Source organism: Trichosurus vulpecula, chromosome 5, assembly GCF_011100635.1.
Source record: "Trichosurus vulpecula isolate mTriVul1 chromosome 5, mTriVul1.pri, whole genome shotgun sequence".
In the NCBI taxonomy this organism is placed as follows: Eukaryota; Metazoa; Chordata; class Mammalia; order Diprotodontia; family Phalangeridae; genus Trichosurus; species Trichosurus vulpecula.
In genome coordinates this window covers 117,074,938-117,091,437 of record NC_050577.1, presented here as the reverse complement: position 1 = coordinate 117,091,437, position 16,500 = coordinate 117,074,938, and the positions used below count along the sequence as shown (strand labels likewise).

The 16,500-nt window shown below is 36.3% G+C and overlaps 1 protein-coding gene and 1 pseudogene across 3 annotated transcripts in view; one reads left to right on the top strand and one right to left on the bottom strand.

Moving 5' to 3' along the window:
* The window catches only part of MKLN1 (muskelin 1), a 254,913-nt gene that overhangs the window by 87,444 nt on the left and 150,969 nt on the right, over positions 1-16,500 (top strand). For all 3 annotated transcript variants that reach the window (XM_036759608.1, XM_036759607.1, XM_036759609.1), the window contains exons 4-5: positions 619-707; positions 12,769-12,878. In XM_036759608.1, the coding sequence (XP_036615503.1) occupies positions 619-707; positions 12,769-12,878 (199 nt within the window). The remainder of the gene's footprint in view (positions 1-618; positions 708-12,768; positions 12,879-16,500) is intronic.
* LOC118850310 lies at positions 7,383-7,730 on the bottom strand (annotated as a pseudogene).

Sequence of the window (16,500 nt, the reverse complement as noted above, 5' to 3'; positions counted from 1 at the left end):
CCCCACCTTTTCTTACTATCCTTAGTATTTTTCTGTGTCATATTTTTTAAGCTTATGAAATATGATTTTCAAGAGATTAGACTGCATACATAAAGGCAGTTGGATCTAAGGTACATATATTTGAATGTTAAATTTGCATACTTAAGCTCATAATAAACTGATGGCATTTTAAGCTTTTATGTAATTTATCCCTTTGTCAGCAGTAGTTGCTTTGTTTCATATGATACTAAAGTGAATTTTGGCATAGTCGCAGACCAGTTAGAAATTATGATAATGTATCATAGAAATCTGAGAATTTCAAAAATATTATTAAAACTCATCATACACTTGGCTGAGTGGGTTCACATAGATTTCACCTATATTATAAATGGGAGAAAAGGAGGCATAGAGATGTTAACTAATTTGCCCATTGTCATACTGGGTCAGTAACAAAGCTGGGTATAGAATTAGGAATCTTAGTTCTAGTCTCATGCTTTAAGGACTAGTTCCACACTGCCTCTAGCACTTATTAAAAATTGATAAAGTAAATCTAGCATCATAATACTTTTTCCTTGATTGTGTTTAGTAGTGTTGAACAATGAAGTCAGATTTGGTAACCTTATTTATTTTCTCTCACAGTGGCTTAAAGAATGACTATAACAAAGAAACATTCACCTTGAAGCATAAAATTGATGAACAGATGTTCCCATGTCGATTCATTAAAATAGGTAATTTTTTTTTTAAGCATTCTGGGATAAAAATAAATCTATACTATTTCCCATATTGAAACTGACAAATCTTGTTTTATTCAAGTAAACATTTCTTCGCATAGCTTTCTTATTTGAAAGTTTCTTATAAGATCACTTGAGCTGTAGTGATTCAATGGTGTTGATCTTAGGCTGTAAAATTGAATTCTAGCAAAAATATGATATATCTGGACATCAAATGCCAGTGACTGCCTGAAGGCCCATATAATTGTTTGGCCAACTCTTTTTGGTGTGGAAATATTGGCACTTGCTGCCTTAAAATTAGATCCATTTTTAGAATATTTTCCACTAATTTGAGATTCGCAGGAGAGTTGACTATCATTGTTATAATTCTCTGAAAGATTTTGTTGTTAAAATGAGGTGTTGCTTAATTAGATTCCCCCCAAATAAAAATAAAGTGATTTTGTGCAGGGGATAATAATTTATCTCTGTCAGGGATTGTTTATATAGTTGCTGTTCTTTCCTACTAAAGAATTTTACTTTTTCAGTGAGTGAAAAGAAAGACATTTTTTAAAAAAGGAATATATGAGAGATTTCTCAAGACCATATATATGAGGGAGAGCAGTACTCAGAGCAACCCCTCATTTGTTTTAATTTTTCTTCTGTGATTAACTCAGACCCATATATTAATTAGAAAAAAAACTTTCTTTTGGGGCAGTATTTTTCATTTGCAACCCTACCCATTATTCTAATGGAGAGGCAGTGTGGTGTAGTGAAAGAAGCAATAGACTCAAGAGTCAGAAAATCTCAGTTCAAGTCCTGGGTCAGCTGCTTACTGATTGTATGACTGTGGGCAAGTCATTTAACCACTCTGACCTGTAATATGTGAGCTGTAATTGAACCACTGACCTCACAGGATTGGGATGAGAAAGATGCTTTGTGAATCATTGCTACTTATGGAAGCTACTACATATAGCTACTTATGCTACTTTGTTAGACTAAGTAGTCATAATTTTTAATATATTTTGCAATTTATTCATTGTATTATTAAAATAATTTGATGTTATAATAAGTAGTAGTAGTTGCCAAGAGCCGTATTTTAGCTCTATAGTAGGAAGGTCTTCTTAACAATTGTTGATGTTAGAAAATGGGATGAATTTCCTAAGTAGACAGTGACCTCCCTTTCACTGAAGTCAGAAGCTGGACAGTATTTAACAGAATTGTTTGAGAGACTTTGTGTGTCAGGTGAGAGTTGGACTGTATGGCTTCTGAGGCCCTGTCTTGCTCAGAGGTTCAATGAGTCTGGGAAACTAAACCTATGCTGTTTGTTACTAAGATATATTTGACAACAAGTTATGGAATATTTACAATGCCTTCTTGTTTTCCCCCAGATGTAGTTCCTTAATATAGACAAGAATTTTTTCCATGTCATAGGATACTCTGGTTTTCTTGCATTTTGTTGATAAACCTGTTGACTAAGAATAACAGCTTCAAGGACCTAAAGCAGGAAAAGTAATAATTCTTCTAGAGGATCATAATGCATGAGCAGTATTGATATAGTAACAGTACTTGTACTGATGTCTTTTCATTATAATTTCTTTTCTACTTGAGTTTTTCCTGACCCTATATCCCAATTCCCACTTATTAATAAGGTAGTTATCCCAATTTAGTAAGGAAGCAACTGCTTTTGAACAGCTAAGTTTGCTCAGCTTCTGGATTATATTTCTAGTCTTAAGTTTAAATGTTAATACAGTGCTTAAAAGAATAGTAAGTCACCAGGAACCAATAAGACAACCAGAATGACTACAAGATGATCCTCTTGATGCATATGAATGTTATGACCCCAATTTTCTAGGTGAATTCTATATTGGTCCATTTTCCTTTCCTTCCTTTGTATAATAATCACTTCATAATGTGAGGAGGAGGTGGTAATGTTATTTTTTAACTTTTTTTTTCTTAACCCTCTAATGATCTAAAACTGAAAGCATGTAAGGAACAAATGACTTTTTGTTTTTAAGGTAATACTTTTGCTGAATATTCTATCTTCAGTTTCTTTAATCATTTTCATTAGATATTTTGCATCCTTCACTTTTTAAGGACTATCAGCTCACTGTTGCAGCAAAGTGGCAATTCAGTAATTACATTTTTGGGATGAATAGTTAAAATGTTTCTGAGAACAAAAGAGAATTGCTGGAATGCTTTTCTTTCTCAAACTACTGTGCTGTTTTTTGAATGTTCTAGTCCAGATTAAAACAAGCCTGTCCCAAGAAATAGTTTCTAAATATGACCAGTTCTTCTGGAGGAGATAAATCATTCACATTTGTCTTTGGAATGTGGTCTTTTTTTTGGTAGTAGATTTATTCTTATGTAGGTGTTATTATTATACTAATGCTTTCCATTTTAAAATAACTATATACCAACTTAATGCACAGTGGGAGAAGGGACCTCACGTTTTCTGAGAGTTGGGGAAAAGCTTCTAGGTCACTAAAAACGTATTGAGGATGATTGTTATGATATGACCTCACCCGTATGTAGCCCTTTAGTCATTATAAAAATTATTATTCCCATTTTACAGCTGAGGAAATTGAGATGAACAGAAGTTAAATCAATTGTCTTAGGTAGCTCTTGGACTTGGATCCATTTTTTATGACCACAAGTTCCATAGTCAATATGCTCAGCAGAATCATACAAAGCTGTCAGTGTGGGGAAACCTGTTATAATGAGGAGCAGCAGTTTTGTTAATTTCTCTATAAAGCAGAGAAAAATATATTAAGTGGCTAGGAATAGTTGCAGAGGATCTCTTGAAGTTCCTTCTAGTTCTAAGATCTGAATCTGTGCTAAACTAAGCCATCTTCTGGTTTTGCTTAGATTGCATTTGTTAATATTGGCTTGTTGCATTTTAAATGTCTTTTGGCAATTGCAGATTTATTTGTCAAGTTTCTACTTACGTGGGTGTACCATATAAATCACCAACCTTGCATCCCATCTCAGTCTTTCATTTCATTTCACCAAGAATTTAATAATTCCTTACCATTTTATCAGTGATGCTCAGTGCCCTAGGGCAGAAGTCCCTAATTTATGACTCCTGTTTGGCCTGGTTGACCTTGGACAGAAAAGCTGTAAGCAGATGCTCCTGCCTTTAGTGCCCATATCAGCAAATTTGAGGCTGTGAAAAACTAAATGGTAACCTGTCTCTGCAAAAAAGTTTGGGGACCTTTCATATAGGAGGTATAAAATAAGTATGTTGAAGAGTTTATAGTTATGATGAAAAGATGGAGGTGAAATAAATAGAAAACACTTCAAGGCTTGTGGTCCTTTTTGCTCTACCCAAAACATTTTCTCAACTATTCTTCACTATATTTTTTATTTTAAATATTTATCAGTTCCAAAGAGAGAACCTTAAGTCACTAATACTCGAAAAATTATGAAACTGGGACTTCTTAGATTGAGAATTTCTTTTCATTAGTAGTGCAAGAATCTTGGAGTTTAGGTTTAATGAGTGGATTCATTTATGTTTTTTGTACTGAAATGAATTTGTGGTGGTTTTGTATGTTGATAAAATCAGCCTTTTGTTCCCTATCTTAATAGGAAGAGATATCTTTTTAGATTATATAAGAAATTCTTTTCTGAGAAGATGAAGGGAATGTCTATATATAGGTTTCTATAAATGTATTTTATGGAAAATTGATGGCCTCTAATAGCCCCTTTGTATCCCTTGAATGGATCAATATAAGAGGAACAGGACAAATTTTCCTTGAACCGTTCTTTGTCATCTTCCTGTAGGTAATATTATTGGCACAGGTGATAAAATCTATGACGATTTGACTGGGGCTTTATATAAAAGAGGTCTAGCAAATGTTAGTTTTAAGTCATCTGCTTTGTGAGTAGTTTTTATTTTACTCATCAAAAATTGAGGATAGTTTGGCAGACTTTAATGGCTCTTATGTTGTGGCAAAAGCACTGAATTTTTAGTCAGAAGACTTGGATTCAAATTCTGGCTCTGCCACCTATTAGCTGAATGACCCTAGGCATTTATTTTATTTCTCTGATCCTCTGTTTCCTCATCTGTTAGATCTACTACTATGACTTATGAGGATCAAATGAAGTAATTTATGTAAACCTTAGAGCTATCCAAATGTCAGCTAATAATATTATAATTATTATTGGTGGATGTATTATTAGTGAGATGTCTGGAATATATAGATCACGCTTATTTTGAATAGATCACATTTGCATATGCTTAATTGTACTTTGCCTCAGATTGCTTTGTCACTATTCCAGGTCTGTGATTCTTGCTTTTTCAGATAGGCAATATGAGAGTGGGAAAGAATGCTTGGCCACCTTTTGGCCTGGAAACCTGATCTCATTTCCCACTTCTTATTACCCTCCTTCCTCTTCTTGGTATCGTGGTCATGGACAGATTGCTGAGCCTCTGTAGGCTTCTGTTGGCATGTGTATAAATGCGGGTGATAATCTTGCACTCCTCCTTCCCTACTTCCCTGTTTTATGGAAAGTACTTTGTAAATCTTAAAACACTGTAGAAACATAGGCTGTCCCCGCTGGATTGTTGTGATAATCGTGAGCACATCAATTGTGTCATAAACATCCAAAGCATCTAGCTAGGTGGTGGGCATAGTAGTTGCTAAAGAAATACTTAAAAGAAAATGTATCAGTAAAGTCAGAAATAAGTACATGCAGTGAACTCATCAAAATTCTCTCAGTAAGATGTATACAGAAGATAAACTTGGAAAAAATTGAGGAGCACAGTATGGTCACTGGTAATTAAATTGGAGATAGTCGATGTATTGATCTGCATTTGTTGAATAATGCCTTTATCTGTTCTAGAACACAGCATCTTCTCAAAACCATTCTACTCCTGACTTTTCCATTTCATTACATGGCACCACCATTCTTCCAGGAGTCCAAGGTCATGACTTAAGAACCATCCTTGATTTTTCACTGTTATCTTGCTTCTCATATCTTTGCTAAATCTTATTAATTCTGTTGCCATATAACAACTCTCAGATTTGTCCCATTCTGTGCAGTCACAACAGAACAACTTGAATGCTCATCTGGATGATTATCATAGTCACCTGTTGGGTTCCCTGTTCTCTATTCTTCACATAGCTTTCAAAAAGTCCAGATCTGACCATGGTACCCAGTAAACTCCAGTGGTTCCCTGTTGTTTCAAGGATAAAATATAAATGCCTGTTATTTATCATACACACACACACACACACACACACTCATTCATTCATTCATTCATTCATTCATTTATATTCTTCCCTCCTTGAACCAGTTCAGATGAGAGTGAGGTTCAAGCAATACCCTCCCTCTCCTCATTTTCCGCTTGAGTTAAAACTGTTTGTAGTAGGCCAGGTAGTATGCTGCATGCTGAAGATAAGAATACAAAAAAGTATAACAACCCTTACTCTCAAGGAGGATACATTCTGCTGGCAGATACAATGTGTACATTTATAGTTATATACATAAGAAATGCAAAAAAAAAGGAAATACAAAGTAGGGAAGGAGAAGTTGGGAGTCAGGAAAGACTTTGAATAGAAGGAGATAATTGAACTGTGGCTTCAAGTGAGAGATTCTGCAAGGCAGAGATGAGAAGGCAGTGTATCTCAGAGAGGGTGGCCAGTAGCCAAGTCATGTAGACTAGAGATGGATTTCCCTCTGAGAAACAGAAGGTAAGTTTGTACTCTGTCAGGTAAACTGGAAAAATAGATCAACTCCTTTTCTTCTCTTTTGTATTTTTTTTTCTCTTTATTGCCTTATTTTGTCAGTTCAAATTGTTTTAAGGGTAAAGTAAAAGTCTTGCATGTCAGATTAAAATAACATCACCATGCTGGTGTCAAAGATGGAATCTGTCTCAGTGCAGTTTATTTGGACTGTTGACCAGCTACTAAGAGTCTTCCTTGGAGGATGCTGTCATCTGGGGCACTGAGGTTTTGGTTTCTCTTTGATTTTGTTGATATAGCATTTTATCTAGGGATTAGGCTATACCTGGACATCCTTTTTTTTTTTTTAAACTCCTTAAATCGTCTTGAAACTAGGTAGAGGAAATTAATTTTATAATTTACTTCTCATAGAAACTTTTGGCTTTTAGAATTGCTTAATTTAAAGTTAGATGGCAAGTAGGGGAAAGAAAGCATATTCTTTGGAGTATTCGGTGTAGGAAAAACAAGGCAGAATGTTCAGTGAAAAACTTGAATTCATACAACCTGGGTTACTTTTCCAAGGAAGGTAAATAAGTACCTACATATGTACTCAGTTGAATATGAATATTTAGAAAGTAATGACTAAGTTTTTGTTTCTAATGCAGTGAGTTTCATTTTGCCTCATGAAATAATTCTAGATGATAGAATAACTTTTCTAATGTTATTTTTATTGAACTCTCTTGTTTTTATATCATATTCATTTCTAAATATGTCCTTCCCTAATAGTCATGCACAGTGAACTATCCATTGTAACAAAGATTTTAAAAGAAAGAGGGATAAGAAAGGAGTTCAAGAAAATCCAACCAGCTCATCAGCTATACTGACTACATATAATATTACACATCCCTGAAAAAGTCTGCAAAGAAGGAAATGAATTATATCTTTTCACCTCTTTCCTAGGGCTACATTTGCTAACTTATTTTTTTTAAACACGTTTTGGCCCGTTTATTAAAGTGTACTTTTGTACAGTTTACTTCTCACTGGTGTGTTCTGGCATGCTTCTAATGACATCAGAATCACCTGGATCAGTGATAGCTGGGGTACATACTCTGTAGTATTTCCCACATGCTGTACCCAATTCAGTGTTATTGCCACTGTACTGATGTATGCCAGTTTTGGCCAACATAGTGTAATATTCAGTCTCTGATATCCTCAAGGCCGGGCAGTTGTTGGCTAAGATGACCAATTTGTCTTTGCCTTGTCGGATCATTTTCAGGGTCTATTTGTAGCCTAGCACATATTTGCCGCATTTCATGACCAGCTAGAGCCTCGAGTTGATGGACTCCAGTGACTTTTTCATCTTCTTTGCGGCCACCATCTTCCTGCCTGTGGTGCAGGAGGACCCTCAGCCAGAGACCTGCCGCCAAGATGGCCGGGAAGCGAGAAAGGCTCTAACTTATTTTTAATAAGCAATTTTTCCAAGAGTACACTTAAGTAAGATGAACAAAATTATGGTGTCACGAACCTTAGAACATTGGAGTCTTCATACACCAAGAGTGTACTCTGCAATTTTTAAACAGTTTTCCTCACAACAGTTGTATAAGTTGGTGAGTACAAGTGATGTCCCCATTTTATGATGAGGAAACTGAGATTGAGAGAGGTTTTAGCCTTAGGGTCTCACAACTCTAAGCTACTGACCTGCAGTTCCAACCCTGATATCCTGACTCTAATACCTAGGCACTTCCCATTGTCTTCTACCTGTGTTGTTAAATTTCAAACACCTTATTAATTTTTTGTTCCATTCATGCAAGTTCTACAGAATTATGATCATTGTGCTTCAGATTTGTGGAATCTATATTATTCTGGCTGTTTTGCTTCTTGCTTAGCTATAATTGCTATTAAAAGTCTTATTTAAAAAAAATAGAAAATCAGTGATAATTTAGGTTTTTGTTCAATGATATAAAACTCTGTGAGAGAAATTATCGTTATACTATTATTAATAGCCAGTTATTAATCTGTAATCCAGGCTTTTCTCCTCTTTCCTCACTAAGGCCCACCTCTTGTTAAAGTCTGTCCCTGAAGGACATGACTGATTGTTGAGATTACTCCTAGCCCTCAAGGAACATGCTACTCAATCTTGGGTGAAACCCATGCTGCTAGGAGACCTTACTTCTATTTAGAGTATAAATAGAATCCAGTCTGGGTGAGTCCTTTCCCTGGGGAAAGGAGCCCCTGTCCTTGTACCCCTCCATTAGAATTTAAGGTTACCCAGCTCATGAAGGAGAAAACCAACCAGACTGGAGATGGATTGCTGGAGGCTGCTGAGTCTCATGATTAAGCCACATTCTTAGTGGGAGGGGCTGAAAACTTTTAGCCTACCTCCTTATTAAATGTCCATTAGTAGGGCTGATTTTCACTTGTCAAGGGAATTCCTTTTCAGAAGGCTTATTTAAGCCTTTCAGGGTCTCCATTGGGTGTCTTTGGTTACCAAGAGAAACCAGTGACCATCAATTTATTGATTGCTGGCTAGCCTAATTAATAAATTGATTATTACCCAGAAACACTGTCTCTGGGTTTTTCATTTGTTTTACCTTGTGTTTATGAAATGAGAACAAATACATGATCTCACAGGCAGGTTCCAAATAATAAACAATGGATTTATAAAAGTGCTGTACATGTAGATGCCTGATTGGTTACGTACTTCTTCCACTTTCTACCTTTTCCATCCTCCATGCTTCCTGCTTGAGGCAGCAGTGAACTTCAGAGAACTGATCCATTTTTTCCTACCATTGCCTTATTCTTTCCTATCAGAGGGATCATATTCATGCCATACCCTTATATGCCTATAACCCCTTTTAGAACTCAGGATGCTTTTTAAAAAAAAAGTATAAATGATGTTTAAGCGTAGTTGAAATCAACAGTTATAGTTATTAGTTATTGACAATGGTAAGACAACTTGATTTTCTGTAGTTTGTTACCACCAACTCTGTGCTATCAGTTTATTCATTCCACAACCTTCATTTATGTGCCTGACACTGGAGACAGAAGGACACAAATAAATTGGTCTTTGCCCTCAGATACCCAGTTTTTAGGATATTTTAAGCTTATTTACTCATGTATGTATCTCTTCCTACCTTGCCCCCAGCCAAACATAAGTTCTTTGAGGGCAGAGATATTTAAAGGGTGTAATACAAAATAATTTTTGTTAGGTGGCAGGAGAGAAGACACTAGCAATTGGATAGATCAGAATAGGCCTTGTTGGGCACCACTGCCATAAAGATGCAGAGATGGGAAATGGAATATTAAGTACCTGGAACATAGAGTGGGTAGAGGGGAGCAGAAGGTAGGTTTAAAAAAGGTGCTAAACAGGGAAGTTTGTATTTTATGCTATAGGCAGTAGAAAACCACTACTGCTATTTGAATAGAAAGAATGCTTTGACATGGTCAGACCATTGCTTTAGGAATATAAATTTTGATAACTGTTTGGATAATGAATTGATGAAAGAAGAGGCTGGAAACAAGGAGGCCAGTTAAGAGGCTTTTGCAATAGTTCAGGTGAAAGAGAATGAAGGCCTGAATCAGAGTGGTTGTGGTGTGAGAAGGGGCTTAAGAGATACCATAGAAGTAGAATGGACAGATCTTAGCAATTGATTGACTACGGAGGAGCAATGTGAGAATGAAGAATGAAGGCTAACTCCCAGGTTGTGAACCTTGGAAGGATAATGAAATTACAGAAATTAGTACAGAAGTACGGAAATTAGGGGACATTAGGGAAAGATAAAGAGTTCTGTTCTGGATGTGGTAAATTTGAAATGTCTATGGGACTTTTTGGGGCAGCTGAGTGATGCAGTGGATTGAGCACCTGGAGCCAGGAAGACCTGAATTCAAATGTGGTCTCAGATACTAGCTGTGTGACCCTGGGCAAGTCACTCAACCACGTTGCCCTCAATTTCCTCATCTGTAGAATGAGCTGGAGAAGGAAATGGCAAACCCCTTCAGTACCTTTGCCAAGAAAACCCCAAAGGGGATTAGGAGGACTTGGACATGACTGAAAGGACTGAAAACAAATGAGACATTCAGTTCAAAATGTCCAGTAGGCAGTTGGTGATGGAAGGAGTTGGGACTAAGGAGAGATTAGAGCTTGCTGTATTTTTCTGGCAATTATTGCATAGTAATGATAAGTAAACCTGCAGGAGCTGCCTGAGAAGAGGACTCAGAACTATCTTAAGTATCCCAAGGTCCATAGGATTTGGGGTTAAGAATAGAATCTTAAAGATCCAGCAGCTCAACTTCTTTATTTTAAGAATAAAGACACTGACATCAAGAGAGGTTATGTAATTTACCTGCTGTCATCTGGTAGTAAGTAGAAAATGTAAGGATTCAAACCCAGTTTTTTTTACTCTTTTGAGTATGCCTTACTGTTTATTACCATTTTACAGATGTGGAAGCTTAGACCCCAATGAATGTGTGATTCTAGACTCAAATTCATTTAAGCATATTAAGGTATCCTTGAGTTGTCCCTCCCTAATGCAGTATATTCAACCAGTTGCTGTATCATACCTGTTTTACCACCACAGTGTCTTTCATCCCTTTCCTCCACTTATGTGGTTACTACCCTGGTTCAGACTTTATCACGTCATGCCTGAACTGTTGTATTTACCTAACTGGACTTCTTGCCTCAAGTATCTTTCACTCTCCAGTTCCTTCTCTACATAAATGCAAATGTGATTTTCCTAAAGTACATATCTCAGGATCGTATTTCCCCATTGATTCCAGTTTTTCCTTATTGCAAATAGTATCAAATAGAAACTCTTCTCCTTGTCATTTAAATCTCTTCACAACCTGATTCCAACCCACTTTTTCAGCATTATTTATTGTACGTACCTCTTTATGTACTCTACGATCCAGCTAACCTGTCCTTCCTGCTTTCACTATTTCTCATCTCTGAATTTTTTGCACTGACTGTCCCTTGTGTCTAGACTTCATTCCCTTTTCACTTATGCCTCTTCAAACATTGTTTGCTTCAAAACTCAACTGAAATGCCATCCTCACCCTGAAACATTTCTCGATTCCACCCACCCCCTCACTGCTGATGTCATTCCTCCCAATTTGCTGTGCTTATTTTGTATATATTCCGTACATACATGTTGTCTTTTCTGATCTAATGTAAGAAAAACTCCTTGAGGTCAGGAACTGTTTTATTTTCATCTTGGTATCCTCAGTGCCCAGCACCATAGTAGCTATTTAATAAAGCTTATTGGTTTGTTGATTTGATTGAAGGGCCAAATGATTTGTTGATTTGATGTTAGGAAGGGAGTTTGGTGGGTGTTAGGATGCCAAGGAAGGTCCTTGAGCAGAGAGATAATATGACAAGACATACTTGTAAGCAAGATTAATTTGGCAGCACTGTGAGGTTTGGATTAGATCAGGAAGATAGAGCTGTGGGAAAATGGACCTGAAGGATATTTTACTAGTTCAAGTGGATATTAATGAAGGCCTCTACTATCTTCACATTAACTCGCAATGAGAGAGGAAGGCACTGATATAAGAAAGAACCCCTATTTCCTGACTTGAAGGTCAAGGCTCTCTTTCTGATGATGTTCTCCCCTCCATTTCCATACTTGAGGTGCATTCTAGGTTGAGTAGATTTTTGTGCAGCCGACTTAAAAAGTCGTACCACCATCTTTAACATTTTGAGGGAAGATGTGGTCTAATATCCAGACAGGTGACTTACAGTGTGTTTTTTACACAACCTATTCCTAAGTCTATAAGCAGAAATGATGAAATAGGATAAATATTTGAAGTTAATATGTATTTATCCTTGTAACTTTAATTGATGTTTAGTGAAATTCAGCCCCTTGTGGTATTGAAAAAATCATTCTAGGCACGTGTATTTGTCATTTATTAAGACTAGTTATGTTTATTTTAAGGCTCCTTTGCTTGTCGTGTTGGTATTGGTGTGACCATTTTACTTAGGCTTTTCTACATTGTTCACTTTATAATTCAAATGCAGAACACTACTAAAACACCTGGTTAAATGTATCCTCCCTTGAACTTAACAGTTCCTTAGTGTAAGGCCTATATAGTAGAGTGAAGTGTGTTCTGGATTCGTTGATTCTAGGAGATCTGGATTCAGATTCTCACTCACACTCACTAGCTCTGTCAGCCTTGTCAGCCAGACAAGGCACTGCACCTCTCTATGTCCTAGGCAGCTCCCTAGCATTGATCTACTAAGTCATAGGTTGGATGTGACCTACCCTCTGTTCTATGTAATTAGGGGATGTTCACATAGACAACTCTCTGGATCTTAGGTTACTCCTGCATCCTATATCATTAGGCTTTTTTGTTATTTGATAGTATTCTATTTGGAATGTATGCATTTTAAAATGTTTCCTTCTCTTTTCTTTCCTCTTAAGTTCCACTATTGTCCTGGGGACCTAGCTTTAACTTCAGCATCTGGTATGTTGAACTTAATGGCATTGATGATCCTGATGTTGTGCAACCCTGTCTCAACTGGTATAGCAAGGTAGGACTTAATTTAAAACCCTTTTATTGCATTTCCAAAGCCCTGGAAGTTACTGGTCCATAAAGAAATATTTATTGAGAATTCTGTTAATATCCTGAGAATTATATACATTTGACCCTGTAGCTTCACCCAGAGAACTGCTATTCTCATTGCCAAACCATTTAGGTCTAACAGGAGATAAACTATATATTGATTCTAAAAGAATATATTTAACATAAAGTGTATAAGCTTGTTGTTCTTGAGGAACAGTATGGTACAGAGTAGAATCACTAGTCAGTAAACGTTTCTTAAGCTCCTACTATGTACCAGGTACTGTACTAAATGTTGGGAATACAAATAAGAAGAAGATAGCCCCTGCCCTCAAAGAGCTTGCATTCTAATGTGGGAATACAATTTATAAAAGGGGATTAAAAAGTAGGAACTGGGTATGGGACAGGGATAGTATTGATGTCTGGAAAGTCTGAAGCCAAGCGGATTAGGGAATGAAGTTTGGATGGCCTTGGCCCCTTCCCAAAATGAAGGCCCCCAGAGGAATTCACCAATGGGAGGAGGAGGATGTTGTAGCATTTTGGGGTGAGGAGGCTGCAGGGATAGATAAAATGAACAACACTTGTGTATAGCTCAATGGGTGGGGTGGGGGGGAAGGGTTGTTTTCCATAGTACTGAACTGACCCTGAAAGGTTAGGCTTCTATTTTATTAAATAGAATGATTATCATATATCATGTGTCATATATCATATCTTATAATTTGGAAATACTTTATTTTCATTTCTTATTGGACCTCATTTTGACACTGCTTTTAACACTTTAACTTCCCTGCTCTTCACTCTCCTCTCCCTACCATGGCAAATGATATATAAACACTCAGATATAGTACAGGATAATAGTAATAATATTTATATAATGCTTTAATGTTTATATAAATTATATATATATATGCCTTATATAAACAGTAATGTGTGTACATTACTGTTTATATAAGGCTTATATAAATATATATGTGTATTTAAATATTTTTGTTATTATTAGCACTTTCTCGATATTATCTCATTTTTATCTTTTAAAAGTTCCTGGGAAGTAGGCACTATTATTATACCCTTTTACAAATGAGGCTTAAAGAAGTTAAATGACTTGCCTAGAGTCACAAATCTAGTAAGTATCTGCCATTGGATTGGAACTCAAGACTTCTTGACTCCAAGCCTAGTGCTCTATTTACTGTGCTATCTAGTTATGCGTTTTTTGTAAAGTTACTCTTTTAAAAATACAAATAATAAATAATTTTTTTTACTTAAGAATAAAATTTTCATATGTACTAGGTTTTCTTAAAGCCTTTTTGTCTGGTCTTTTTCAGTGGCTGCTGTTCAGTACTCCAATAGAATAGAAATGGCCTCCCCCCAAAAAAATATCAACAGATTTGCCCTTAGTTACATTGTTACATTAAGATCAATATTCAAGAAAATTTCTTGAGATTTGATTTCCTGTTTCCTTCTGCACTTAGACCTCCCTACATGGTTTGTTTGCCAATCCAGTAATATTTGATCGGTCCTAGGGAAGTCAGGATATGTATATTGTTTTATATTCTTGATAGACCTTGCTGCCCTTACAACCTTCTGTTTACTCAGTAAAGGCAATGATCTGTGCTTAGGTCTATGTGATGACAGAAATACATCTTTTTCAGTGAAGTGTGTAGTTGTCCTGTATATCACTTTTGTCCAGGGTAACAAGAATTTAAGAATTAGAGGTTCAAGGAGGACTAATATCTCTAGTGTAAGGGCTTGCTGAGTCCTTTTCAGGGTTGCTAATCCACTTTTGATGACCACCTGGCACTCAACTTTGCCTGTGGCTCCAAGAACCGTAGTATGTGCACCTGTCACACCTTGGTAAACCATCTCAGATGGGCCTCAAACTTGTTAGTGAGTTACTGAGATGTCTACCTCAAGCACGTGAAGATTGATTCCCTCAGTGGAATGGTCAGAGAAGAACTATTTGTTACAGTGGCTATGAAGACAGCTGAAGTAGACACTGTGGAGTGCTTAGCAATTGATCAGACATTGAAGATGCTGAGGTCATCTTCTGCATCCTGGGCCACTGCAGCTCATCCTGACCTTTGTCTTGCCACTGGACCTCAGTGACTGTGGAAGGAAGTGAGACTGATGACTTTCTACAACTCTGCCTCACTTACATCCAGTTCACATATGAGTTAAGATATCACCCCATGAGACCATTGGTCCTCTTTGAAAATAAAGAACAGTATAACAAATAACAAGTTACATAACAGTATAACAAAATAAAGAATAATTATTATAAAGAACAGCAATTATCTTCTCTATTCAGGTACTCCACGGTACTTCGTATAATGGTCACTAGAAGTATGACTTTAGTTAACTGGAAAGGGAATTCATTGGTAGTATATTCTAATTGTAAATTTGCCCCTAACTTGCTTTGTAGCCTTGAGCCAGTCACTAACATACTTGTTTTCCTTGTGGCATATTCATAAGAGTGCCTGAAAAGGCAAAGCAGATGTATAATTCCAAGGTTGAAAAATATTACTTATAGGGGGTAGGGAAGCATAGCATTTTTCCCTATATGCTTTTACCTGTGGAATTTTTTTGTTGTCTCTTAAAACAATTCATTTTTTTGTCACTATACATTTTGACACTTGATCAGTTTAGGACTTGACTAATATGCTTATTAGGCAGCTAGATGGCACTGTGGATAGAGCTTTGGACCTAGATTTAGGAAGACCTGAGTTCAGATTTGGCCTCAGACACTTACTAATTGTGACCTTGGACAAGTCACTTAACCCTGTTTTTCTCAGATTCTTCATCTGTAGGATGAGCTGAAGAAGGAAATGGCAAATTTAACTAATATCTCTGCCAAGAAAACTCCAAATGGGGTCATAAAGAGTTGGACACAACTGAAAACAACTGAATAATATACTTGTCATGTATTGTTCTCTGTTTTCATAGGTCTTGTCTCCTCCATTAGGCTATAAGTTTCTTGAGGGTATATTTTTGTGTGTGTGTCCTGTATTCCTTAGCTTAGTGCCAACTCTAGAGTAGGTATTCAGTAAATACTTGTGTGGTTGACTTTACTTGAATCTACCATACTCTCTAACATATGATAGCCTTTCATTTTTATTTGGTTTTTTGCTATGCTTTAGCATGATTTTCCTCTTTTAGACCACAGGAGATAATTTATGTTCACTTTTGTATACTTGTATCCAGTATAGAGTGTAAACTAATTGTTTCTTATTTTTATCTTTATATCCCTGCATTGCAGCTTATTTCTATTCCCACTCTCAGCCCCTTCCTCTGCAAACCTTTTTGTCATTGCCTAAACAAACAGTTCTCAAAGCATGGTCTGAGGACCACTAGAGGTTCCTGGGTTACTTTTGGGGGTCCATGAGGTCAAAATTATTTTCACAATAAATACTAAGATTAATAATAGTACAAATACTCATTTTCATATTAAAATACTCTCCCCTTTTACAACTATGTATCTGTATGAGGCCAGATTTTCTCCCTATAACTTCAACCAAAATAACTTATCACAGCAGACTAAAAGCAGAAGCAGATATGAAAATCCAGTATTTTAAAAAAAATGTTATTTATGTTAGCAT